Raw genomic sequence first — 26,570 nt, forward strand, 5'->3', positions numbered from 1 at the left:
AGAGGGAACACAAGCAGGGGGAGTGGGAGAGGGAGAAGCAGGCTTCCCGCTGAGCAGGGAGCCCGATGTGGGGCTCAATCCCAGGACCCTGGGATCCTGACCTGAGCTGAAGGCAGACGCTTAACGACTGAGCCACCCAGGCGTGCAATAAATTCATTCTTTCAATAATCACTCTCAACGTGAATGGCCTAAATGCTCCCATAAAACGGCACAGGGTTGGGACGTCCCCAACATGGGAGCAGCCAACTACATAAGCCAACCGTTAACCAAAATAAAGAGTCATATTGATAATAATATGTTAATTGTAGGAGACCTCAATACTCCACTCTCAGCAATAGACAGATCATCTAAGCAGAACATCAACAAAGAAACAAGAGCTTTGAATGACACACTGGACCAGATGGACCTCATAGATATATACAGAACATTCCACCCTAAAACAACAGAATACTCATTCTTCTCGAGCACACATAGAACTTTCTGCAGAACAGACCACATACTGGGTCACAAATCAGGTCTCAACTGTTACCAAAAGATTGAGATTCCCTGCAATTTCTCAGACCATAATGCTTTAAAGCTGGAACTCAGTCACAAGAAAAAATTTGGAAGAAATTCAACACTTGGAAGCTAAAGACCACTCTGCTCAACAATGTTTGGGTCAACCAGGAAATCAAAGAAGAACTTAAAACAATTCATGGAAACTAATGAGAACGAAAGCACATCGGTCCAAAACCTATAGGATACTGCAAAGGCGGTCCTAAGGGGGAAATACATAGCCAGCCAAGCCTCACTCAAAAAAATAGAAAAATCCCGACTTTACCAACTAACTTTACACCTTAAAGAACTGGAGAAAAAGCAACAAACAATGCCTAAGCCACACATTAGAAGAGAAATAATTAAGATCAGAGCAGAGATCAATGAATTAGAAACCAGAAACACAGTAGATCATATCAACGAAACTAGAAGCTGGTTCTTTGAAGGTATTAATAGATCTATCGATTGGCCACTGGCCAGACTTATCCAAAAGAAAAGAGAAAGGACCCAAATTATTAAAATTATGAATGAAAGGGGAGAGATGACAACTAACACCAAAGAAACAGAAACAATTATTAGAAATTATTATCAACAACTATATGCCAATAAATTAAGCAACCTGGAAGAAATGGATGCCTTCCTGGAAACCTATAAACTACCAAGACTGAAACAGGAAGAAATTGACAACCTGAATAGGCCAATAACCAGTAACGAGATTGAAGCAGTGATCAAAAACCTCCCAAAAAACAAGAGTCCAGGGCCTGATGGATTCCCTGGGGGGAAACAGTCAACAAAACAAAGAGGCAACCCACAGAATGGGAGAAGATATTTGCAAATGACACTACAAAGGGCTGATATCCAAGATCTATAAAGAATTCCCTGGAATTCTACCAAACATTCAAAGAAGAAATAATACTATTCTCCTGAAGCTGTTTCAAAAAAAGAAACACAAGGAAAGCTTCCAGACTCATTCTATGAGGCCAGCATTACCTTAATCCCCAAACTAGGCAAAGACCCCATCAAATCGGAGAATTTCAGACCAATATCCCTGATTAGTATGGATTCCAAAATTCTCAACAAAATCCTAGCTAATAGGATCCAACAATACATTAAAAGGATCATCCACCACAACCAAGTGGGATTTATCCCTGGATGCAAGGGTGGTTCAACATTTGCAAATCAATGTGATAGAACACATTAATAAAAGGAGAGAAGAACCATATGGTCCTCTCAATTGATGCAGAAAAAGCATGTGACAAAATATAGCATCCTTTCCTGATTAAAACTCTTCAGAGTATAGGGATAGAGGGAACATTCCTCAAGTTCATAAAATCCATCTATGAAAAACCCACAGCGAATATCATCCTCAATGGGGAAAAGCTGAGAGCCTTTCCCTTAAGATCAGGAACACGACAAGGATGCCCACTCTCGCCACTATTGTTGAACATAATACTAGAAGCCCTAGCAACAGCAATCAGACAACAAAAAGAAATAAAAGGTATTCAAACTGGCAAAGAAGAAGTCAAACTCTCTCTCTTCGCAGATGACATGATACGTTATGTGGAAAATCCAAGACTCCACCCCCAAATTACTAGAACTCATACAGCAATTCAGTAATGTGGCAGGATACAAAATCAATGCACAGAAATCAGTTGCTTTCTTATACACTAACAATGCAATTGTAGAAAGAGAAATTAGAGAATCGATTCAATTTACAATAGCACCAAAAACCTTAAGATACCTCGGAATAAACCTAACCAAAGAGGTAAAGGATCTATACTTTAGGAACTACAGAACACTCATGAAAGAAATTGAAAACACAAAAAGATGGAAAAAACATTCCATGCTCATGGATCGGAAGAATAAACATTGTTAAAATGTCTCTGCTGCCCAGAGCAATCTATACCTTCAATGCCATCCTGATCAAAATTCCAATGACATTTTTCAAAGTGCTGGAACAAACAATCCTAAAATTTGTATGGAATCAGAAAAGACCCCAAATTGCCAAGGAGATGTTGAAAAAGAAAAACAAAGCTGGGGACATCACGCTGCCTGACTTCAAGCTATATTACAAAGCCGTGATCACCAAGACAGCATGGTTACTGGCACAAAAACAGACATATAGACCAATGGAATAGAATAGAGAACCCAGATATGGACCCTCAACGCTATGGTCAAATAATCTTCAACAAAGCAGGAAAAAATATGCAATGGAAAAAAGACAGTCTCTTCAATAAATGGTGCTGGGAAAATTGGACAGCTATATACAGAAGAATGAAACTTGACCATTCTCTAACACCATACACAAATATAAACTCAAAATGGATAAAGACCTCAATGTGAGACAGGAATCCATCAAAATCCTAGAGGAGAACATAGGCAGTAACCTCTTTGACATCGGCCACAGCAACTTCTTTCAAGATACATCTCCAAAGGCAAGTGGAACAAAAGCAAAAATGAACTTTTGGGACTTCACCAAGATAAAAAGCTTCTGCACAGCAAAGGAAACAGTCAACAAAACAAAGAGGCAACCCACAGAATGGGAGAAGATATTTGCAAATGACACTACAAAGGGCTGATATCCAAGATCTATAAAGAACTTCTCAAACTCAACACCCAAAAAACAAATAATCAAGTCAAAAAATGGGCAGAAGACATGAACAGACACTTCTCAAAATAAGACATACAAATGGCTAACAGACACACGAAAAAACGTTCATCATCATTAGGCATCAGGGAAATTCAAATCAAAACCACACTGAGATACCACCTCACACCAGTAAGAATGGCAAAAATTGACAAGGCAATAAACAACAAATGTTGGAGAGGTTGTGGAGAAAGGGGAACAACCCCCTCACACTGTTGGTGGGAATGCAAGTTGGTACAGTGACTTTGGAAAACAGTGTGGAGGTCCCTCAAAAAATTAAAAATAGAGCTACCCTATGACCCAGCAATTGCTCTACTGGGTATTTACCCCAATGGCATAGATGTAGTGAAAAGAAGGGCCATATGCACCTCAATGTTCATAGCAGCAATGTCCACAATAGCCAAACTGTGGAAAGACCAAAGATGCCCTTCAACAGACGAATGGATAAAGAAGATGTGGTCCATATATACAATGGAATATTACTCAGCCATCAGAAAGGATGAATACCCAATTTTTACATCAACATGGATGGGACTGGAGGAGATTATGCTAAGTGAAATAAGTCAAGCAGAGAAAGTCAATTATCATATGGTTTCACTTATTTGTGGAACATAAGGAATAGAATGAAGGACATTAGGAGAAGGAAGGGAAAAGTGAAGGGGGGGAAATCGGAGGGGGAGACGAACCATGAGAGACTATGGACTCTGAGAAACAAACTGAGGGTTTTAGAGGGGAGGGGGGTGGGGGGATGGGTTAGCCTGGTGATGGGTATATTAAGGAGGGCACGTACTGCATGGAGCACTGGGTGTTATACGAAAATAATGAATCATACAACACTACATCAAAAACTAATGAGGTACTGTATGGTGACTAACATAATAAAATAAAAAAAGAAAAAAAGTATAGGGACAATCTAGAAAATCTTCCATAGTAAACCTCATCCCTTTTCTAACCTGCTGGTACAATCCTCATCAAACTCTAAATTGTAAATATAATAGAACTGCCATGATAAAGTGAATCTGGATACACTACCGATTTTTGTTCTCTGCTTAGCCTCTCTTCATCGAAGGGGGGAGACTACAGTTTTTACGTTCTTGAGACTGATGGGTAGAGAGTGGACAAGTCCTTACAAGGAAGCCCTAAGAAACATGGAAGGTGGGTCCCTGAATCCTCAGTGTTCTCTCACTTAAATATCCCTATATTGGACTTATGAAACAAGCACAAATGACCTGGAAGATATTTCTGAATTATTCTGTAAGTTTCAGATAGCCACAGGATACAGATATCCTATTTAAGCTGAGTACACAAACATCAGCAGATGGCGCCAAATGACAAGCCAGACCCCTAGAATTGTGACAAGACAGCCAGACAGGCTGACCCTGAGAATACACCTCATTTTATACAATTATACTGAAAAATAACCATGGATGAGAACAATTAGCATTTCCACAGAGAATAAACCACACTGCCTTTACTGGTTTCAGAAAGAGACCAAATTATTTTCCACTTAAGTTTCACTCTAAATAAAATATGACTTTTGACTGTGCTCTAAATAAAACAGGCAACACAGTGATTTTTATTAAGTGTCTGTTGTAGAACAACTAAATGCCAAGAAATCAGAATATCAGAACACCACCACTACGGTAAAACACACTAAACTACAGAAGAGAAAGAACATCTAATGAAGAGAAAAGCTCTATAAAAGCAACAAAAAGAAACAAATACCCTTTATTATAATTACATCAAATGACTTGAACATGATGGATTTCAAAAGATCATAATCACTGAAATGTAGTAACATCCTCTGAAACTACTGCTTTCTAAATGAATTACAAAGCCTAAATATTAGAATCTTTAAAAAGCAAAAACAAATATATGATGGTGGATACAATTTACGTGATTATAAATATGTGAGAGTTCAGAAGACAGGAGCACGCAAGTTAGCTAGGGAAGTGCTTACTATGGCATTTTAAGTAACATATGAAGCTTGTCAAACAAAATGGGTTGTCAAAATAATTCAACAAAGTTCACTAGGTGTGTGTGGTTGGGGGGTACTAATGTAGAAAGCTGAGAAACCACTACCAAAAAACCACAAACTTCTGCAATCTGGGAAATTAATTCCCAATGAATAACTTTATATTTGTTAACTTTCAGTTTTAGTAAAAAAAAAAAAAAAAAAAGTGTTATTCTATTTTTAATGCCTAAGTAAAAATTCAATCTAATCAATACATTATGAGGATGAAAATGCAGATCTGTAATCAGCTATGGTATAATAATGAGGTTTACAACAAAAATTCCCACGTTCTTAAAAGGTCACATTATCATTAATGACCTACATTTTAAGTTGTCCTGCTGAGCTTTTCCTACGTATAAGCTAAATGAACTGCCTTTTTAACATTATCATCATCAACTAAGGATAACGCATGTGTACATTTTCAGTAAGTAACTTAAGAATCAGTAATTTGTCAAGTGTTCCTTAGAAACGACAATTTACATGGTCCTTTGCTATTCACTGCTTCCCAATTCCTAGCCATCATTTCCTTACTCTAAAACTCCGTCATGCAAGCATGAAAATTCGACCTGGATATACCTTAGCTCCTTTCTCTTGACTTTCATCCCTATAGGTAGCCCAACTAATTCTCAATCAATCTAGTCCAGGGTTCTCAGCTTCAGCAGTACTGACACTTTGGGGGCAGATCTTAGCCGGGGCGGGGGGGGGGGGCCCTCTTTTCAATCTAGGATGTTTATCAGCATTAAATTCAGTCTTATCACAAAAGCTGCAGTGTTCAGTTCACACACGGAACTGAAAAATCATGCTTTTCATCTACTCAACACTTTCTTTGGGAATTAAATCCTTTCCATCTGTTCTGAGTGGGGCTGACACCCTGGAGCCCCAAGAACAGATAAATGAGCCAAGGCAAGCCAGAACATTCACTCTTCTCTCTGGTCACAGTAATTACTTCTGGCTGAGTACGACTCAAGCTAAGTCAATAGAGGTTCTCTCTAGGACTTTTGCTGGAGCAAAGGTGGATGCCAAAGTTCTCATTTTTGTTGGTTCTCTAGCTACAAGGACAGTGTAAAGTGTAAGCCAGGAGCTCCCAGTAGCCATCTTAGCTTGTCTGGCAATAAAGGAAAGAGGTCGGAAAGGGGAGGAGGGACAGCTGATATGTAATAACCCCCAAATCCAGTTACATCTGAAGCCACCCAGAACCTTCCAGTTAAGCAATAGGTAGATTCTTTTTTGCTAAGCTAACTGAACTGGATTTTTGCCATTTGTAAGTAAAACGGCATAAACTGGTGCTTTCTGAAAATCTGAATAATAATAAAACCTAAATAATGGATAAGATTAATCATCCATTGAACATTAAGGCCACTCACTGAGCACTTACTATGTGCCAGACACTATGTTGTTAAAGCTACACCTAAAAATATTAACATGTAAATCCTCATGACAGGCTCTGTAAATAAATGCTCTTTTATAGCTATTTTATAGATGAGGAGAAAAAGAAGTTAAGTAAACATGTCCAAGGCCAAATGCCTATGTACTGATCAAAGTTTAATGACTCCATATCAGTTCTGTTAACATTATTCTGCACCTACCTAATAACTCAGCCACCAAATGTTTACTGAGTACCTATGTAATAGAATCATACTAGGCATTAAGGATACAAAAATGAATAAAGAAATGATTATAATATACTGTGCTGAGTATAAGTGCTAATTTACATAAATTTATGAAAATGTTAATTGTGTAGTTGAGATTGTGTAATAAAGTTCAAAGGAAAAGGACTCAAACACAACTGTAACAAATCTTGTTTATATAATTGTTTGAAATAGAAGTGATAACTGATGAGGAATATATAAGCTGGAGTCTAGTAAAAAAGAAATCAGATATCAGAGGGAAAAAATATCAATGTCTTTCCAGGATACTCAGTAACAGGGTTTCCTTGTATCAATGAAAAAATTCTAATCCATTTGTGTCAAATAATTCCTACAGTGAAGGTACAAAGTGTATTAGTTTTGTGGCATTTTTATCAAAATCACTCAAACCAAATGCTCTCCCTTTTGAATGTGTGCTCACCAAACCAATGAAAAATATCTTGCAAACTTTATCCTGTAAGGGAAAGAATGCACTAATCATCAGTATCCCTTTAACAGTTGTTTTCCAACGGTGTAGTTTACATAAGTTTCACATGAGTTTGGTTTGTGTGCACCACCCTAAGTGGTGACAAATTCTGGGTATCATGACAAAAGTCTGAATTCCTAGAAATACAAAACTGAGGAAAGTCCCTCTACCACAGTGGCCCCTCCAATGCAGTATCAGCCTGCTAAATCTAGTCTGATCCTCACACAATCTAAAATGCTTAAGTTCACACGGTGAGAAAGCTTCATAAATCATACCTTTCCTGAAAAAAAATATTATGTATAACTGCTTTCTAAAATTATAATAAAACTGAAAGCATTAAACCAAAATTTAAAACAGTGAAAATCAGAGATCTTGATTATTAACTTACTGTGATATCTGACAATACAAACATAAAAATAAAACATATTAAGAGGTAAGTAAAACTACCTTTAGCTCTAACACTAACCTGCCACCAAGATATTTTCCTACCCATCTACAAAATACAAAATTTTCTAAGATAGACACTATTACTTTTCATAGTCAAAACTTTTAAAAAATTTCATAAATTAGAACTAATGTCTAACTTTTGGTTCTTTAGTTGGAGAAAGAACTCAATGGTGAACATGTGCTAATCATTGTATAGCATATAAGCAAAGCATAATATTTAAAATTCAATTACAAAAATAAATACAAATGACAATGGTTCACTTATTTTTGCACACAATTACAATATAATGACAAAACATATGCAGAGAATTTCACTATATAACAAAGTCACTCCATATTGATACCTTTACTGTTCTATATATTGCAGGAATTAACTTGAAAGTGAACACAAGTTATTACTGGTGTGTTAAAACATTTTTGCATCACTAGAATTTACTGGCCTGTGGTGTTCCCTTAACTGCCTCTATTTACTGCTTCCCTGAAAGCAGGTACATACTTAATATATAAAGGAAGTTTTTGGAGAGAATACTAAAAGGGAAACAAAAGAATTCTACAACTCTGAAAGGCTCTGCATACGTAAACTGAAATGTGAAGAAGACAACTGAAATAAAAGAAATGAAGAAAGATTTCTAGCACTGAGTGATCTCATACTACACATAAACTTATTAAAAACACACACAAAACATTCTTTCTGGAACTCACCCAAAGGAAATAATCTGAAACAGACTTAAGCCCTCAAGTATTTTATGTTACTGGAAGTTTAAGTATTTATGACTTACCTTACAATTTTAGATAAAATGATGGCAAAATTATGTAAAATATAAGTATAGAAGTTGTTTCCCAAATTATTTTACAAATAAACAAATATCAAAGTACTCAATTTCAGTAATATTAAAAGTTTCAACACTTAAAGTAAGCTTTTTATATCATTGTTTACTTGAGTTTTTTTAAACCTAACAGCTTCCCTTGACATAAAATAACCTTTTAAATTTAAATTATACAGGTTATAAAAGAGTATATTTAAAATATGAAAAAAAAGAAATAAAAAGCTGGGATGTTTTATGTCACTCAGTATCAAAAAGGTATTCATTTTTTTCTTGCTAGATTTCTATGGACACACTGAAAAAACAGTAAACATATTTCTTCTTACAGAAATAATGAAGAGTCCTCTCTCATCTATCAGTGGGGTAACAAACTGTCATGATCTTATTCCATTATAAAGTAACAGTTCATCACTTCAAAAGCATGAATGCACGCTGTATAACTTTATTAATAACCCACCTTTTTCATTTTCTTTGTATCTACAAATGCCAACTGGAATCTCTGCTTGAAACATGGAGCCCACCATAATCTCCTATTTAAAAATAACATGACACATTAGTAAGATCTAGTAACACAGATTTTATATCCATTTTCTAGCTTTACCATCTTCCTGGGTAAACTTGTTCATGGTTTCTCTGTCATAAAAGACACAACCAATTAACTACCTCAGAGGAGTATTGTGAGGATGAATGAGTTAATAATAGATAAAAGCTTGGATATGATTGGATGAAAACATTAGTAATAAAATGGGGTATAATGCAATATACACAATGAATACAAACTTAACTTCAAAATATGGAGAAAAAGCAATAAAAATGAATTCTTATAATTCAATTAATAAGATAATTGCAAACACCCTGAAAAACAGAAAATCAAATTTGGGTACTTTAAGGTATTTATAGTCTAAACTATGGACAATGGGTCAGCATCATCAGAGTCACCTGGGAAATTGTTAGAAATATAAATGCTCAGGTTCTACCTGAGACCTACTGAACGAGAAACTCTGGGGATAGGACTCAGCAAGTAGTGTTTCAACAAGCTGTTGGGTGATTCCAACATACACTTCACTCTAGAACCACAGATTTGAGGTAATGAAAGCAACAAAAAGGGTTTGTATAAAGCTCAGTAGAGGCGAAATGGATGAAACTCCAAACCAAATGGATAAGCAGGTTAGTGCCTGATTTTCACAAAACAATACAAAATGAAAAAAGTAACCTCCCCAAAACATAATTAAATTTTATTTTAGGAAATGTGGTCATCAAATCTATATAGTCAAATCACAGATCAGAGGAAACTGGCTGTTCAGAAAGATAATGAGATCACCACTGATGAGATATTACAAAACAGAGGGACCAAGATTACACTGACCCTCTTTTATCTGGTGGCTAAATGTTAAGAATAAATTTACTGCATTTTCAAAATGAAGATGTAGGCAGGAAAGGTACAAGTTTAAGGTAACAGTTTAACAGTTTAACAGTTGAGGGTCCCCTGGGTGGTGCAGTCAGTTAAGCATCCGACTCTTGGTTTCGGCTCAGGTTGTGATCTCAGGGTCGTGAGATTGAGCCCCGTTGTCGGGCTCTGCCCAGAGTCTGCTTGAGATTATCTCTCCCTCTGTTCCTCCAGCCCGTGTGCTCTCTCAAATTAATTAATTATAAAATAAACAACAGTTTAAATAGTTCTTAGGATTTGAAAAGTTCCTCTCCCCTGTTTTTGCCAACCTACTGATAGTAGGATCTCATTTTATACAGTATAACTCCAAAGACATGCTTTCTATGTAATTAATTAATTGCTACAACTATATAGGAAAACCAGTCAATTTAAAAGAATATCACAAATTTTCTCTACTCTTACAGAACTTTATCTCTTTCACTATAAAAAAAAGAGTACCCTATCATCACTTCTTGTGCCTCTTTTTACTCACCAATGCCTACCAGACAATAGACAAGTCAAGTTATCAACCCTCCCTGTCTGAGGCACTTCTAAAAATATAGATACCTGGATCCATTCCAGACCAGTTAAATTAGAATCTCTGGAAGAAGGCCCTGGTAATCAGTGATTCTAACACGGAAGCAGGTTTGAGAGCTTCTGGACTAGTATAAAGATAAGATGCTTCCTTTTTCCTATTGAGTTTAGAACACTTCTTTTTACCTGCTGATTTGTTCTGTAGGGAAGGGAAGGGAAACAGCGATTAGGAGTATTATGTACCAAGTGTCATACATATAATTTTCATTAAATCCTCACCAACTTCGACAAGGCTAAAATTTTCATTCCTGTATTATACAGACGACACTCAAAAAAATTTATTTCCTCAGCAATGCACTATTAACAAGTTCTAAGGCTACAACCTGGACTCAAATTTGATTTCAAAGTTGTCTCCTCTACCCCAGTTTCTAGAAAAATTCAGTATTTTACAAGCCTTAGAAGATGAATCTGAATCTTGACAAATTTTACTACAACAAAATCATACTAAAACAAATAGTCTGGATTTACTGTGGCCTGTTTTATTACATAATTTTCCTGGGAAGGGAATAGTCCCCCATGTTCTCCCTCCTCTGAGCTTCTGTTCCTTCATTAAAGATAATAATTCAACACTTACTCAAATATTCTCTTGTATACTTCAGACACAAAAACAATTTAAGTTGAAGAGAAAGTTTATGAGAACAGCTTAAGAGAAAAGATATATAAACTCGAATATATGGTAGAAAGTAACAGTTTAAGATAACTTCTAAGGTTTTTAGCTTTTTTCCTACTTTCTGCACGGTATAGGAATCAGAAAAAAACTGGAGTAAAGAACGCTTGCCCAAATGGGCATAAATAGTGGATAACTCTGTGATCCTTGTTTTCAGTCTTCAGCCCCATCATTCATTCATCATTCACTCAAATTAATTAACACACACTGCACTGGGCTAACCTTCCCTTTCCATTCTAACCCACACCTTCCTTTACCATTCTAACATACTGAGAGATGTCTTTTATTTTTTGTCTATACATATTTTTTTAAAATTTAAATTCAATTAACATAATGTATTACTGGTTTCAGAGGTAGAGGTCAGTGATTCATCAGCTGCATATAACATGCTCATTACATCACGTGCCCTCCTTAATGTTCATCACCTAGTTACCCCATCCCCCCACCCCCCTCCCCTCCAGCAACCCTCAGTTTGTTTCCTATGATTAAAAATCTCCTGACTCAGCAGGGAGCATGCTTCTCCCCCTGCTCATGCTCTCTCTCTCTGTGTCTCAAATGAATAAATAAAATCTTTAAAAAAAAAAAAAAATCAGCCCAAGGAAAAGAACAGCAAAAAACACAAAAAATTCGAGTGAGCTATCTCAATAAGAATGATATCATTTCTTCTAAATAAAGGATTTGTTCTAATAAATTCTACATGACATTTGACACATTTTTCTAGTACGTTCATCTGCTTTGCAACAGCTTAAAATTAATTCCTCTACTTACTTAACTGTATAACTAAGTTGTACACTTATACAATTTTATAATTAAAAACTTATGTCAATATATAATCTTTAGATTCATTTTAGAAATTAACTTATTATGCATAGTTATAGAAAAGCTCAAATCTGTCTCTTCACCCAATATATTTTGAGTTGCTAATATCTACGTTAATATGGGATGGAAAAACTTATAATCTAAATTATTAAACAAAATCTACTTAACAGAACCAAAGCCTCAACTGCTTTCCCGAATATGTAAAAAAATTTACTTTTGATACTTTTTACAGTGCAACAAAAATGTAAATTAGCACTAGTTCAAAATTTCAATTTCTGTTGTTGGTTTGAGACTGATTTGCTCAAAAAAGTCAAATTCTTTCTGTATCATTATTTTATTTTATAAAAAAATAAGTATTTTTCTTACCTCAATATATTAAGGGGAAATCTGAACATCTACCAAACATTTAAATGTCACAAAAGGGCTTACCTCAACTTTATCAATATATAGCTAGTAAAATAGTAATACTTGCTTTTTAATATTAATTTACCTAAACTTTGGGAAAATATGGCTCTAACTACCTTTTTCCAGTCTTCTGATGGAATATAATCTTCATCTTCTTCAGATTCTTCTTCTATTTCGCTATCTACAATAAATAAGACAATAATATTACAAAATGATTGTTCATCCTGTCCACATCTGTATATCTGTATATTATTTTTACATCTACCATCAAACATTTAAGTATGCCTAAAAGTATTTGCAAAAATAGGACCAAGATATTTCTGATCAAATAATACCCTATTAGTTTAAAACAAAGCAAAACAAAAAACCATAAGCCTTCTGGGACAATTCTAATTTTAGGAAACTGTATTCTCAGTAACTGATTTCCCACAAAAATCTAAGAAAAAAATTGAATTAGCGGGTCAAGATAATCTGTTCCTAAACCTAATTCTTTCTTCCCTAATAAAATGAGAATTTGGACAAAACAAAAACTGGTTTCCGATCAATGCTCCCTGAGACACTGAGAACCTTGTAGCAACACTTTACAGAGAGTGTGAAGGGAGGCTATGTATGAAGACCTCCATCCTCCCCAACCTCTGATTTATTCAGGAGCAGGCAAGGTGCCATTTGTTTACATTTTGGAGTAAAAAATGTATTTACATAAAGGGTAGGAAATTTGAAAACTATTACACTGTCAGCATCTTCTCAACTGTAAAATGGAATACAAAGTTCAAAAGGGTAACATTACATATAAAAATTAAATCTTCCTATGGAAAAGTTAAGATAGGAAGTATATATACAGCTTCCGTGCATACATCATAACTAAAATAGCAGATCAAAAGTATGAAATAAATACTGTTTTAAGATTCAGTCACTTAGGGGCGCCTGGGTGGCTCAGTCGGTTAAGCGTCTGCCTTCGGCTCAGGTCATGATTTCAGGGTCCTGGGATCGAGCCCCGTATCAGGCTTCCCTGCTCAGTGGGGAGTCTGCTTCTCCCTCTTCCTCTACCTCCCCCCCTCGCTCATGCTCTCTCAAATAAATAAAATCTTAAAAAAAAAAAAAAAAAAAGATGCAGTCACTTAGCATCCCACTTTTAAACAAACTTTGGCAATTTATCTAAGAAGAAGAAGGAAAAATACCAGGCTTTCCCCAAACTTAATATTAACACAATAATTTCAGCAACCAATCTCTCCTTACACTGATACACTTTTCAACTGGACCATATCTTTGATCAAAACTCACAATAAAATATCATTAGCACTACATTCACTTCTAAACTAAATATGTATCAGGAATCATTCACATGAAGCAGTAGCCATGTTTCATCAGTTATTACACTGCTCCATTTCATGAGAGGTTATTGTTCTTCAAATGTTTTTCTTTCTATTAAAGCACAGAAATTCAGACCCCAAGCTTAAACCAGTAACACTAATGGTTGCCTTTTTCTTATCAAAGAACGGTCATCCAGAGTAATGATTCCTGCTTAGAATGAAACACCATGGAGCAGATAAAGCATGCAAATATTCAAGGAACATACATTAAAGGTTGTCTCAACTACTGCACATCTCTGACTAGATCACGATCTGTAGTAAAATTAGGAGAGTTCTTTCTGTGTATAACATGTTCTCATCTCAAGAGGAAACCACTTCTTGGGAACTGGGAGCCCCTGATTAGAGAAAGCAATACTTATGAAATAGCTAAAAACGGCTAAGAGGCAAAGAAAGTAGAAAATGAAAACTGAGGAGAAGACTAGAAGAAATAAAAAAGATGACTATAAGACAAATTAAAGTATTGGGGGAAAAAAAGGAACACATTTTTTCCCACAGGAGCCTGCCATTCCATTTGTAGTTGAGCCCATGGAGGTATTCTTATTTCTTCCTTTCTTGGGCACTGCATTAGACCTAAAAATGTTAACTTTAGGGAACAAATCGATTGACTTTTTAGTGGACACAGATGTTGTTTAAGTAATCTCTACACCCAACATGGGTCTCAAACTCACAACCCCGAGTTCAAGAGTTGTGCTCTCTACCAACTGAGCCAGTCAGGTGCCCCTGGAATGTCATCCTTAAGAGACACATGCGTAGACTTCGATATGATGAGACAGCTTTAAGAAACTCAGAGCAATTTTATGGAGCCAATAAAGCCCCTTGGAAATGTTGGCCTGATACCTTGCTTATAGAGCTCCCCACAGCCTTACCAGGCCCTGCTAACAAACACTAGCTGTCTCTGCAGAAGTTTAGACTCAAGGTCAACTATATGGTTGCAGCCCATGTACAAGCAAGGCCCTGGATTCCTTACCTGAGAGAATGAGCCTAAGACTCCATCCAGGTTATACCAAGCTCTCAAAGCATGCCCAGAGCCCCTTCTCCCTTGTCCTAAGATAACCTCCTGACATCCGGGACTCAATTTTGCCTCATTCTGATGTCAAGTCTCCAGCCCAAAGTAAACATGGGAATATATGGTTAAAAACAAAAGAAGAAAAAGAAAAAAAGGAACCCATTCAAAATAAAGGAGTATAGGGACACAACAATCTCTGCAATCTATTCATGGACAATGGGGCTTTAGCACTGCTAAATGAATTAACCTAGAACAAAACCCATTACTGTTCAGCCAGATTTCAGAGTAAATGAATCCAAACAGATGAGTGAAAAAGAAACGGCATTTTACATCATATATTAAATAGTAAAAATTATCCAAACAATAGCAACCAATGACACTTACTAGTATCAAAATATTTACATCGACGTGGGCGGATTATTTCTTGGGCATCTTGAGAAGCAACAGATTGTGACGGATCATCATTGGAAGACTGAGTTTCATCCTCTTGACCTGACGAGTCCTTTATATTCTCTTCCTGTAGAATAATAAATTAAATTTCCTTAAGATGTAAGGAAAATTACTGCAGATGAAAGGTTACAGTATTCCAAATACAACTAGAAAACTAAAATAAATACACTAAATGCAGCACAGTGTTCTGGATTGGAACCTGGAACAGAAAAAAGGACATTAATAGAAAAACTGGTGAAATCTGAATTGTCTATAGTTTAATTAATAGTATGGTACCAGTGTCAATTCTTACTTTTGATAAATACACCATGGTTACATGAGATGTAAACAGGGAAAGTTGGCTGAAGAGTACATAGGAACTCTATGTTATCTTTGAACCTCTCTATATAACAAATTATTTCAAAACAAAATAAGAAAATTGAATACAGAACTACCAATTAGCCTTTAATACTTAAAAAGAGTAGTATTTTTTTTAAGTTGGTACAAATTTATTTAGAAGAGGCCCTGAAAAGAAATCTGGAATGACACAGATAAAACTATTACTTTTCAGGAGATTATAGGGGACTTCCAGTATTAATAGTTACTACTTCAACAAGAATAAAGATTACAATCTTAATAAATGTGTATAACCTTACTTTATTTTCCCCACTACAGCCACTGTTATCATCATTATCAGCATCTTCATCATCTTCACCTTCTTCTTCCTCTTCTTCCTCCTCCTCATCTTCTTCAGGTAGTCGAATAGTACTATCATAACCATAAAGACTGAGAAGTTCATGAATTGGCATGTCTCCTTCCTAAATAGACCAAATAAAAAGTTAATTTCTGAATAAATGAATACTTCATATTCCTGTAATTCACACCTTCATTCACAGAGAATATCCTTAGAACTGTATCAAGAATTCTCAAATCATAAAAGGTGAACGAAAACAACTCTGAAACCCAGGAAAATCTTAGTCTTTCAAGAATTTCTATAAGAGACTAACCAATTCTAATCGCTAACAACAAAACCTTTAAGCATAATAAAAAAGTGACAATGGTGGAGAACTTTTCTGTGCAATCAATTCAGTAAATGTACACGGGCAGTTAACACTATGAATAGATGCACACACTTAAGAGTACCATACATAATTTGGGAGTGGGAAAAAATAATTAGAAAAGCGACTGGAAACTAAGTTAACAAACTCAAAAAAGGAGGTGAAATTCACAGCCCAATCCAAACACATTAAAACTGTAATGATACACAGGAATAACACTGGATTCCATTAGCCATATGTTCTTTTCTAGGGTTACCTAAAATTATACATAAAATCCTGTCATGCAACCTTTGCTAACTATTTTACAAAATTGTTATATAACCTCCATCTCACAGATGAGGAAACTGAAGCTCAGAGATTAAGCAATCTCTCCCCAAATCATACAAGTTACAAGTAGTAGAACCAGATTTCAAGTCTAATTCTAAAAGCCCATACTCATCAGTACATCATACTGCCTCAGCCAGGGATCACCCCTAACTCCATAAAAAAATACACTCTCTGAGGATGAAATGAAGAAATATCCACATGCAATGAAATGAATCAAGTTTTCTATAGAAGGTATTCACTCTAATTAGTAATCAAGTGATATAAAGTTCAGGGAAATTGGGAGAGCATTCTGATTATAAAAAGAAAATTTAATCCAAATCACTTGAATGTACTACACACATTCACACATGCCCTCTTTCCACAACCCTCTACCCCACCTCTCTTTTGAGAAAAATTTAAGGCAGTATAGAACCTACAAGAAGGGCAATCATGAAACAAGACCTGTTTTGTATTTCTCCAGCAGTCTTGTAGCATTATTCATAGACAGAAGTAAGTTGCCCATGTGTTAAAAACATTGTTCTAGTAGAGATGGACACTAGGCACTTAGATCCTACAACTAACTCCCATCACTCAGAATTTGTGTACAAGAAGCAACTAATGTTTGTAATTTGAAAAAATTTTCTTATAGAAAGAGGTAGGAAGAAAATGCTGTTTAACACTGGTATTTCCCATTGTAAATGGATATTCTAGTTATAAATCAGTCTGTGAATCTGTTTCTGAAAGAGAAGTCAATTCGGAGAGCCCTGACTGACAATGTACAGCAGCCACAACCTGAAAGTGGTAACTCTATTAGGTAAGGTGCTACCACTCTAGCTGAGAGCAGCGGGCACACTTAACTGACATCTCCTATTGTGTTTCTCTAAGTGCAGTAACACAAACAGTGCTTGAGGTGTTCAAGAATCTAGTCCATGCAGATATCTGGTCCATGTACCAAGGACCTGGTACAGGAGACAGAAATCTGGCATTAGAAAATCAGGATTTAAGAACTAAAACAGAACTTCAAGATCAAGAAAGTGGAGTAAGAGAAAGATATAGAAAAGACTGGTTGTTTATACACTGATAACAAATAGCTGCCATAAAGTGTCTTCTATGTACCAGGCATTTGTGGTAAGTACTTTGATTCCACTATCTTATTCTCTCTCTTTTCTGAACAAAAGTAGAATAAGAATATTATGCAATCTCAAAAGATCTTTAAAAGTACCAGTGGGAGTATTTACTACCTTTATTTATAAGAAAACTAAACAGAAGGAAACATCATGCCCTGACAGAGATTTTTCTATAATACCTAGACTTAATCCCAGCTCGTATTTCCCATGAACTCATTCTGCACCACAAATTCGAAGGTTTAACAATGACAGTCACTACTATAAACAAGAGCCACAGAAGTCACTAGTATGAATAAGGGCCAAACCAAAGAAAATCTTCAGCATAAGTTTGCAACTAACATTTACATGGACCTAAAGAATTCATGAAGTACTTCATATTTATCTCATCTTTAAAACTTCCTTAATGGGGCACCTGGGTGGCTCAGTTGGTTTGGCGTCTGCCTCTGGCTCAGGTCATGATCCCGGAGTCCTGGGATCGAGCCCCATGTGGGACTCCCTGATCGGCGGGGAGTCTGCTTCTCCCTCTGCCCCTCATTCCCCTCTCGTGCTCTCCCTCACTCTCTCAAATAAAAAAATCTTTTTTTTAAATTTTTATTTATTTGACAGAGAGAGACACAGCGAGAGAGGGAACACAAGCAAGGGGAGTGGGAGAGGGAGAAGCAGGCTTCCTGCGGAGCAGGGAGCCCGATGCAGGGCTCGATCCCAGGACTCTGGGATCATGACTTGAGCCGAAGGCAGACGCTTAACGACTGAGCCACCCAGGCACCCCTCAAATAAATAAAATCTTAAAAAAAAAAAATTCCTTAATATAGGTTGCCATTACCTCTAACTTTTACAAGTGAATTAACTGATATTTTGAAAGATCACGCAAAATAGGTATATTATCAATCCAATGTCCTCAGGCTCTCTACCTTTGGTCTGTCATATTCAAGGGCAACAGAATCACCTTGAGGGCTTAGCAAAACAGAGTGCTGGGCCCCACTCCAAAGTTTCTACTATAATAGGGCAGAGGTAGGGGCAGAGTATCTGCATATTTTCTATAAGCCAGACCATACTGATGCTCTTGGTATGGGACTACCTTGAGAACCACTTATCTCACAATACAAGATACCTGCAAATTTCCTTTCCAATGGGAGGTAATAAAGCTTGATCATTATCTTTAATAAAGCTAATCACTAACACCTGACACCTAGCTCAGTTATGTGTCAAAAGGATAGGTGACATACTAACTGCATGGAAAGGAATTTTTTTTTTTTTAAATCACTTTTGGGAATACAGAATATCTTATATTCACGGTTAGGTCAATTATTTTTTCCTCCTAGATAAGCATTTAAGAAGTATGACTCACTTTAGCTCTCCTCCAGCCATCCAAGATGTGAAAAGGAAAGAAGGCTAAGGGGAAGAAGGTGGCCCCAACTCCTGCTGTCATGAGGAAACAGGAAGCCAAGAAGGTGGTCAATCCCATTTGAGAAAAGGTCCAAGAATTCTGGTATCGGACAGGATATCCAGCCCCAAAGGGACCCCACCTGCTTTGTCAAATGGCTCCGCTACATCCAACTGCAACAGCAAAGGGCTGTTCTCTATAAACATCTGAAACTGCCTCCTGGCATTAACCAGTTCACCCAGGCTTTGGACCACGAAACAGCTACTCACCTGCTTAAGCTGGCCCACAAATACAGACCAAAGACAAAAAAAAAGCAGAGATTGTTGGCCCAGGCTGAGAAGAAAGCTGCTGGCAAAGGGGATGTCCCTATTAAGACATCACTTGTCCCTCCAGCAGGGGTTAATACTGTCACCATCTTAGTGTAAAACAAGAAGGCTCAGCTGGTAGTGACTGCACATGCTGTGGATCCCACTAGGCTGGCTGTCTTCCTCCCTGCCCTGTGTTGTAAGATGGGTGTTCCCTACTGTATTATCAAGGGGAAGGCCAGGCTGAGCCATCTGGTCCACAAGAAGACCTGCACCGGGGCGCCTGGGTGGCTCAGTTGGTTAAGCGACTGCCTTGGGCTCAGGTCATGATCCCGGAGTCCCGGGATCGAGTCCCGCGTCAGGCTCCCTGCTCGGCAGGAAGTCTGCTTCTCCCTGACCCTCCCCCCTCTCATGTACTCTCTCTCTCATTCTCGCTCTCTCAAATAAATAAATAAATCTTTAAAAAAAAGAAGACCTGCACCAATGTCGCCTTCACACAGATTAACTCAGAAGACAAACGAGCTCTGGCTAAGTCGGTGGAAGCTATCAGGACCAATTACAGTGACGGATATGATGATATCCGCCCTCACTGGGGAGGCAACATCCTGGGTGCAAAGCTGGTGGTTTATATCGCCAAGCTAGAAAAGGCAGAGGCCAAAGAACTGGCCACCAAACCAGCTAAGTGTTGAGTTTTCTGTACATAAAAGTAATAAAAAGTTCTCTTTCAAAAAAAGAAAAAAAAAAGAAATGTGACTCACCTTGTAACAATTCATTTCTCAAAGAAAAATTTAACAACACTTCTAAAATTGGCTAAGCAGAGAACAGAGGAGAGTCAAAGTGGCAGATCACAGTACATTCGGAGGAGATCTGATTGAATGTGAAGAAACAGTAACAGAACTGGCAGATAAAGAAAAGTCACTTAAGTCAGAGCGAGTGACTACTGCACAAGTATAGAAACAAAAATGAATACCCAGGTTACTCTGATTAGAGCAGAAGATATCTGTAGAAACTAAAATAAAAAAGGTAGACCTGGTATTTTTACCTATTTTCTCTAGTTTTACTTAGTCGCTAGTAGGAGGTGTTATACTCTACTTTTGACTCCATTTCAGAGTAACTGTTGAGTGGTGATTGACACTGGAAGGGCTTAGGGAAAATTATACACAAAGCAAAATGTTCAAAATGGACTTTGGCAGGGAAAGATTTAGTCTGCCAGAGACAGAGCTAGGATGGAATCCCCTGCTATCGTTCACGTGTAGTATAATTAGAACCTAAACTAAATTAGTGGATGTGGTAAAGAAAAAACTCAAGAGACCCTGAAGAAAATAACCATGAGTAAAGAATGATCAAGAGGTCCTGGTGACACCGAATCTCTGTTCCAGACACTCCTTGTGCCCAGATACACATTCATAGGACTTCTAAAAATAGTTCTAAAGAAAAAATATTAAAAACAACCCCCAAAAAAAAACCCCAAATTAAAAACAATAAAGTTCTAATAAACTTCAAAGTTAATTTTAGGTGGGTTCTATTATGTGTAAACAAAATATCCTTGCCTATTCCATTAAGAAAATGCTTGCTTGATTTTAAAAACAAAGAGTATATAATGGTTTTATGCTTTTGCTTAGGTATTAACTTTTAACTTAACCTCTGTCACCTAATACCAAGTTAGAAAGCAACAAGTTAGTAATCAACAATCAAGACTCACTGAGGAATACAAGAGAGTTTGACATTAGTATGAAAAGTATCTTACTTGATCTGAAGTATAAAGATCTTGCAGTAAACACAGCCACAACTACAGTAAACCAAAGTCAATTTTGCCGAGGAATCCTCAGTTTCAAATTCAAGCAGCATTTATTGTGTCCCTACTATGCACTAACAGAAGTACATAAGCTTTAACAAGTATTTTGTCAGGGTAATTCATCGTTGTCTGCCCCACCCCCCAATCCTTTCTCTTTCAACTTCTATATTCATCTTCTTCCAGGAAATGCTTCCTTCATTCCAAGCATGTATTTTGATTGAGAGCTCACGTTCTGGACTATATGGCATCTGATCCAATTGGAATCACTACATTCCCTGGCCGTAGGTTTGGAATGGGCACATGACCCAAGCCTGGCCATAGTTTGTTTCCAAATCTGTACCAATAGCAGCTAAAGAAACACAGACTATCTAAAGCAGTACATCTTGGAGACCTGGAAACTGACAGCATATAAAGAAAGTTGGTCTGAAAAAGGATGCCACCATGTAGAACAGCAGAAACAGAAAATATCTTCTGGTGGCACTTGAGTCCTTAAGGCCTAGATATCTCCCTGCTCTTAATAAAATTACATGAGCATTAAATTCCCCATTTTGCCTAAGTTAGTTCAAGATGGATTTCTATTATTTGTCCCCAAATATTCTGATATAAACAGTAATGATACCCTATAAAACAGATGTTCCTTGTCACTTCCCTCTGAAAAGAGACTAAAAGCTAAATAAAACATGGCTGACAATACATTATATTAGGGCCTGTCAGTCACCTGTTCCAGATAATCTCTCATTAACTTTTATTGTCAAAGTCTGTGTCCTACAAGGTACTAAATAAGGGGCTTTCCTCAAGTTAAACTGAAACGTCACAATAAAGTAGCAATGTCTTATTACCATTCATACAAAGGTTAAGAGTATAGAAATCAGGGAAGCAAAGTGAAAGAGAAAATTATGGGTCAAGTAGAGTAGATCTTCACAGTTTGGGAGTTATAAATTTCTTTGAGAATTTTATGAATGATATAACTACTAGGTTTTACTGAGTGATTACCATGTAGGATACTGTATTAAATGTTTATATAATAAAACTGAAGCTTAAAGACGTTAAGTAACTTGTCCAAAGTCACACACTTGCAGTTGAGTTTTGGCCACACAGTGTGACTAAATGCTTTATAATATCTTTACATATATATGCTATATACTGCCTTCCTTGAAACCTGACCCTAGGTTAAGTGTACGTCATCCTGATGGAATGTGAAATAAGATGTACTGGGTTGATAGACTGTAAGAAATATAAAGGAAGATATGGACACAGCACAAAATGAATAAAACACAGGAATGTGGACTATACTTGCATACTGTGCTTTAAGAAATAAGTTAACTAAGCACTATAACAAAAACAGGAGCAATCCTACCTGCATAACCTAAAGGGAGGCTAGCTGGAGGTGAAAAGAATAGATTTTTTAAAAGACAAACATTTTATCTGAAGTTAAATCTGTCCTTTAACTTTACAACAATATGGTAAAGTTACCAAATAACTTCAGTATTATTTGAACGTTGGAGAGGTGCCCATCTGCTGGGAGAGGAGTGGGTCCCTCTGCCTCATATCAGATTAGTCATTTAGAAATGACTGCAGGTGACAGCAGATACTGGCTATTCAAGGGCCATTTGGTGGATGGACACAGTACTCTTCTTCCACCTTGTACCACGAATGACTTACCAATAAATGCTTACAAAGGAAGAGGGGAGGAAGAAGGAAAGAGACTGATTTCTAGCCAGGATGGTCCAGGGGACTATATCCAGATTGGACTACAGAGACAGTTCCTGAGGTAACCAACCTCTTAGGGTTGGGGTTTCACTATAAGATAAATTATAAAGGGATGGAGGCACTGAACGTTTCTTTATAATCCCCACACTCGGGTTTCTTTTTATTCAATGTAATTCTTGTGTGTATACTTCAAAAAGTACTCAAGCTCTCACATTTTAGCTTTTATTTTCTAGTTCTGGAGATTCATCAGATGGTATGTGTCTGGCACTTCAAAGTGAATATTAAGTATAATATTATGATAATGTGATTTTTTTTTTAAAGATTTTATTTATTTATTTGACAGAGAGAGATAGCGAGAGAAGGAACACAAGCAGGGGGAGTGGGAGAGGGAGAAGCAGGCTTCCCGCGGAGCAGGGAGCCCGATGTGGGACTCGATCCCAGGATCATGACCTGAGCCAAAGGCAGACGCTCAACAACTGAGCTACCCAGGTGCCCCTATAATGTGATTTTTTAAAAATACAGATAAATACATAAAGAGATAGCTGATCCCGATCCCTCTTCTCCCAAATAGACCACTACAACTGTGCCCTTCAAAGCAAGACTATGAATTTTAAGAATACATCTGAAAAACAGTTAAACCGACCTACATATTGCTATTTCTAGCAAAAAGTCTATTTACTATGGGAATGATTCTGACACTCTCTAAGATCACCACAATAAATTCTAACCTTTGTATCTAATTCTACTAAAATATTTAAATGGTAAACTTATATATCCACCTTTTATAATATTAAGCTTTATGCCTATATTTGAACTGTACTGAAATGTAATAACAAACATCAAAGCATCTTCTATGAAAAACTACTTTTCAATGAACTTAAAACTACAGGCCATGCAGTTATTGATAACTCCTGAATGAATCAACTGTCAGAATTCTCTGCCATAATTACATCAAAAGTCCACTGCATATAACATGCCAGGTAAAAACCAACTAACCGATTCTTGACAGAGCTGTAATGTTTCGTTTCTATAAAAGAAAATCAGTAATCAATATGAGAAAATCTTCATTTTTTAAATTAAAAAAAAAAGTTTAGTTTGGTTCATACCTAAAGAGTTTATAATCATACTGGCCCTGAACTAGCTTAGCGGCAGGTTACAGATGAAAGCACTGATGATTTTGCGCAACTTAAACCTATGCCTTAATTATTCTGGGAAAAGCTAGAAGCATCTGAGAAGGTGTAAGACTGCCTGAATGAAGAGAATGATAAAAGATTGGTTCCCTGTCTTTTTCTTTCTATATCCTCTACAAATAATTCTACTTTAAGTTTTTTTTCCCTAAGAAGGGTCATTTGAAAGCAAATTTGGGGAGGCTTTAAAAGACTGAAGGAGGCAGAGAATAAAGGAGAAATAGTAAAAGACAATATACATCCAAACTTTTAGCAAAGCTTATTAGCGATTTTGTACTAATTAAATGTGACAGCCTATTTTCCAAAACAGAAGAAAACAATAATCATTCTACCACATAACCTGTACTGATTATCTCCTCTTAAGTAACTACTTACTCAACTATTTGAGTAATGCAGAATGTGAGAAAATGGAAAATATAACATTTGCCTCCTTTAAATGTTATCCCATGGATGGGTTATTCAGAAACAAAAATATATCTAAAGCAATAGAAATTTCTATGAAATATAGGCAAATAACTGCCTTTCCACTTAATGAATATATGAAGTGACTATGATTGTTTCTTTCGATGTTCAACTAGGTTCTGAATCATTCAAACAAATTATACCAGTCTTCTGAATGACTTTCCAGCCTCTTCTAAAGAATAGTTTTGACTCCAGGCTCTTCATGTACTTTTAACTCATTCTTGAAAAGCTTTTATAACAGCTATACATCATTGCCCCTAAAACCAATTCTGTTTTTTGGCTTAATAAAATATTGAATTGCTTAGGCATTATAAGCCAGCTTTAATTACTAAAAGATCCAAAATGGGACCATCTGACAAGATTTAACTAGATATTAATAGGATTCCTTTTCTAGCTCTTTAAATGTACACTTTAAAAAGTTCCAAACTAAAATTCTGAAACACAAATTAGTCTTTATTACCACAAAAGTACAATTCATTTTTCCACGATATTATGTATTCCAAATGCTTAAAGACTGACACGATGTCTTATTTATGTTCTTTTTATCATGGAGTGCAGATCATTTATGTAGGACATTTTAAATTAGAGCATACCAGATTGATTTATCCATTCATTCAAAATGTCTGACCACTCTTGCTAAGTACCAGGAAATACACTGGTGAATAAAACAAAAACTGTCCCTCCCGTCATAGAACTAAAGGAGGATTCAGATAATAAATTAGACAAACATGTAATTACAAATTGTGTTAGTTATAAGAAAGCATTGAATGGGGTATAATGGTTTTAAAAAAAGCTAATTAGGAGACAGGTTAAGGTCATTCTGAGGAGGAAACATTAAGCCCAGACTTAAGAGGATAAAGAGTCAGTCTCAAAGCACGTTATCAAGGAGCAGGAATGAGCTGAAAAGCCTTGAAGCACAAAGAAAAAGCACATCTAAGAACAGAAGCAGCTGATGTGGCTATTTAAGAGCATGACAGAGGCACTATAATACATGGCTGAAGGACCCTATCAAACAGGTGGCCTTGCTGGCCAAGTCAAGGAATCTGGATTTTCTTCTTGTGTAACAGGAAACCACTGAAGAAATTTTAAATAAAAGGCTGACACAAATGGATTTGTATTTTGAAAAGACCATCGTAGCTACTATAGAAATATCCTGGAGGGAAGAGTGGTAAAAGAGGAAATGGGGAGAATCTAGTTAGGAAGTTACTATAAATAGTCTAGACTAGAAATGGTGACCTGGGCAGTGGCAGCAGAGATGGAACAACAATCAGATAAGAGGTATCTTTGTGGGTAGAAATGATAAGCTTATTTAGGATTGAGTACTGGGAATGAAGGAAGAGGACTCCCTGATTTCTGACTTAGGCAACAAGGTACAATATAGTGCCATTTTTTATTAAGCTGAAGACAGGGAAGGAACAGATGGAGGAAGAACATCAATCAACAGTTCTGCTTTGGACATTTAAACTTTATTTTTAAAGAATTTTTTTAAAAAGATTTTATTTATTTTTGACAGAGAGACAGCGAGAGAGGGAACACAAGCAGGGGGAGTGGGAGAGGGAGAAGCAGGTTTCCCGCCGAGCAGGGAGCCCAATGCGGGGCTCGATCCCAGGACCCTGGGATCATGACCTGAGCCGAAGGTGGACGCTTAACAATTGAGCCACCCAGGCGTCCCTATTTTTAAAGAATTTTTTAAAAAGATTTTTATTTATTTATGTTAGCGAGAGAAAGAGCGCGCACGCGCACACACAAACACACGAGCCAGGGGTGGGGCAGAGAGAGAGAATATTCAAGCTGACTCCCCGTTGAGCACAGAGCCCGATGTGGGGTTGGACCCAGGACCCTGAGATCATGACCTGAGCCAAAAAAAGTCAGACGCTTAACCAACTAAGCCACCCAGGCGCCCTTAGGACATTTAAAATTTAAAGATGTCTATTGAGATATC

General features: G+C 36.8%; 1 protein-coding gene and 1 pseudogene across 21 annotated transcripts in view; one reads left to right on the forward strand and one right to left on the reverse strand.

Moving 5' to 3' along the window:
* MIER1 (MIER1 transcriptional regulator) overlaps nt 1-26,570 on the reverse strand; it is a 65,998-nt gene that overhangs the window by 18,221 nt on the left and 21,207 nt on the right. For all 20 annotated transcript variants that reach the window (XM_032426586.1, XM_032426604.1, XM_032426575.1 and 17 more), the window contains 4 exons: nt 15,951-16,112; nt 15,250-15,382; nt 12,606-12,670; nt 9,036-9,108 (listed from right to left, as the gene is read on the reverse strand). In XM_032426586.1, the coding sequence (XP_032282477.1) occupies nt 9,036-9,108; nt 12,606-12,670; nt 15,250-15,382; nt 15,951-16,112 (433 nt within the window). The remainder of the gene's footprint in view (nt 1-9,035; nt 9,109-12,605; nt 12,671-15,249; nt 15,383-15,950; nt 16,113-26,570) is intronic.
* Nucleotides 19,153-23,302, forward strand: LOC116646142 (annotated as a pseudogene). The gene is made up of 2 exons (XR_004302073.1): nt 19,153-19,753; nt 19,948-23,302. The product of XR_004302073.1 is annotated as a 60S ribosomal protein L7a-like (transcript).

Source organism: Phoca vitulina, unplaced genomic scaffold, assembly GCF_004348235.1.
Source record: "Phoca vitulina isolate PV1807 unplaced genomic scaffold, GSC_HSeal_1.0 scaffold2, whole genome shotgun sequence".
In the NCBI taxonomy this organism is placed as follows: Eukaryota; Metazoa; Chordata; class Mammalia; order Carnivora; family Phocidae; genus Phoca; species Phoca vitulina.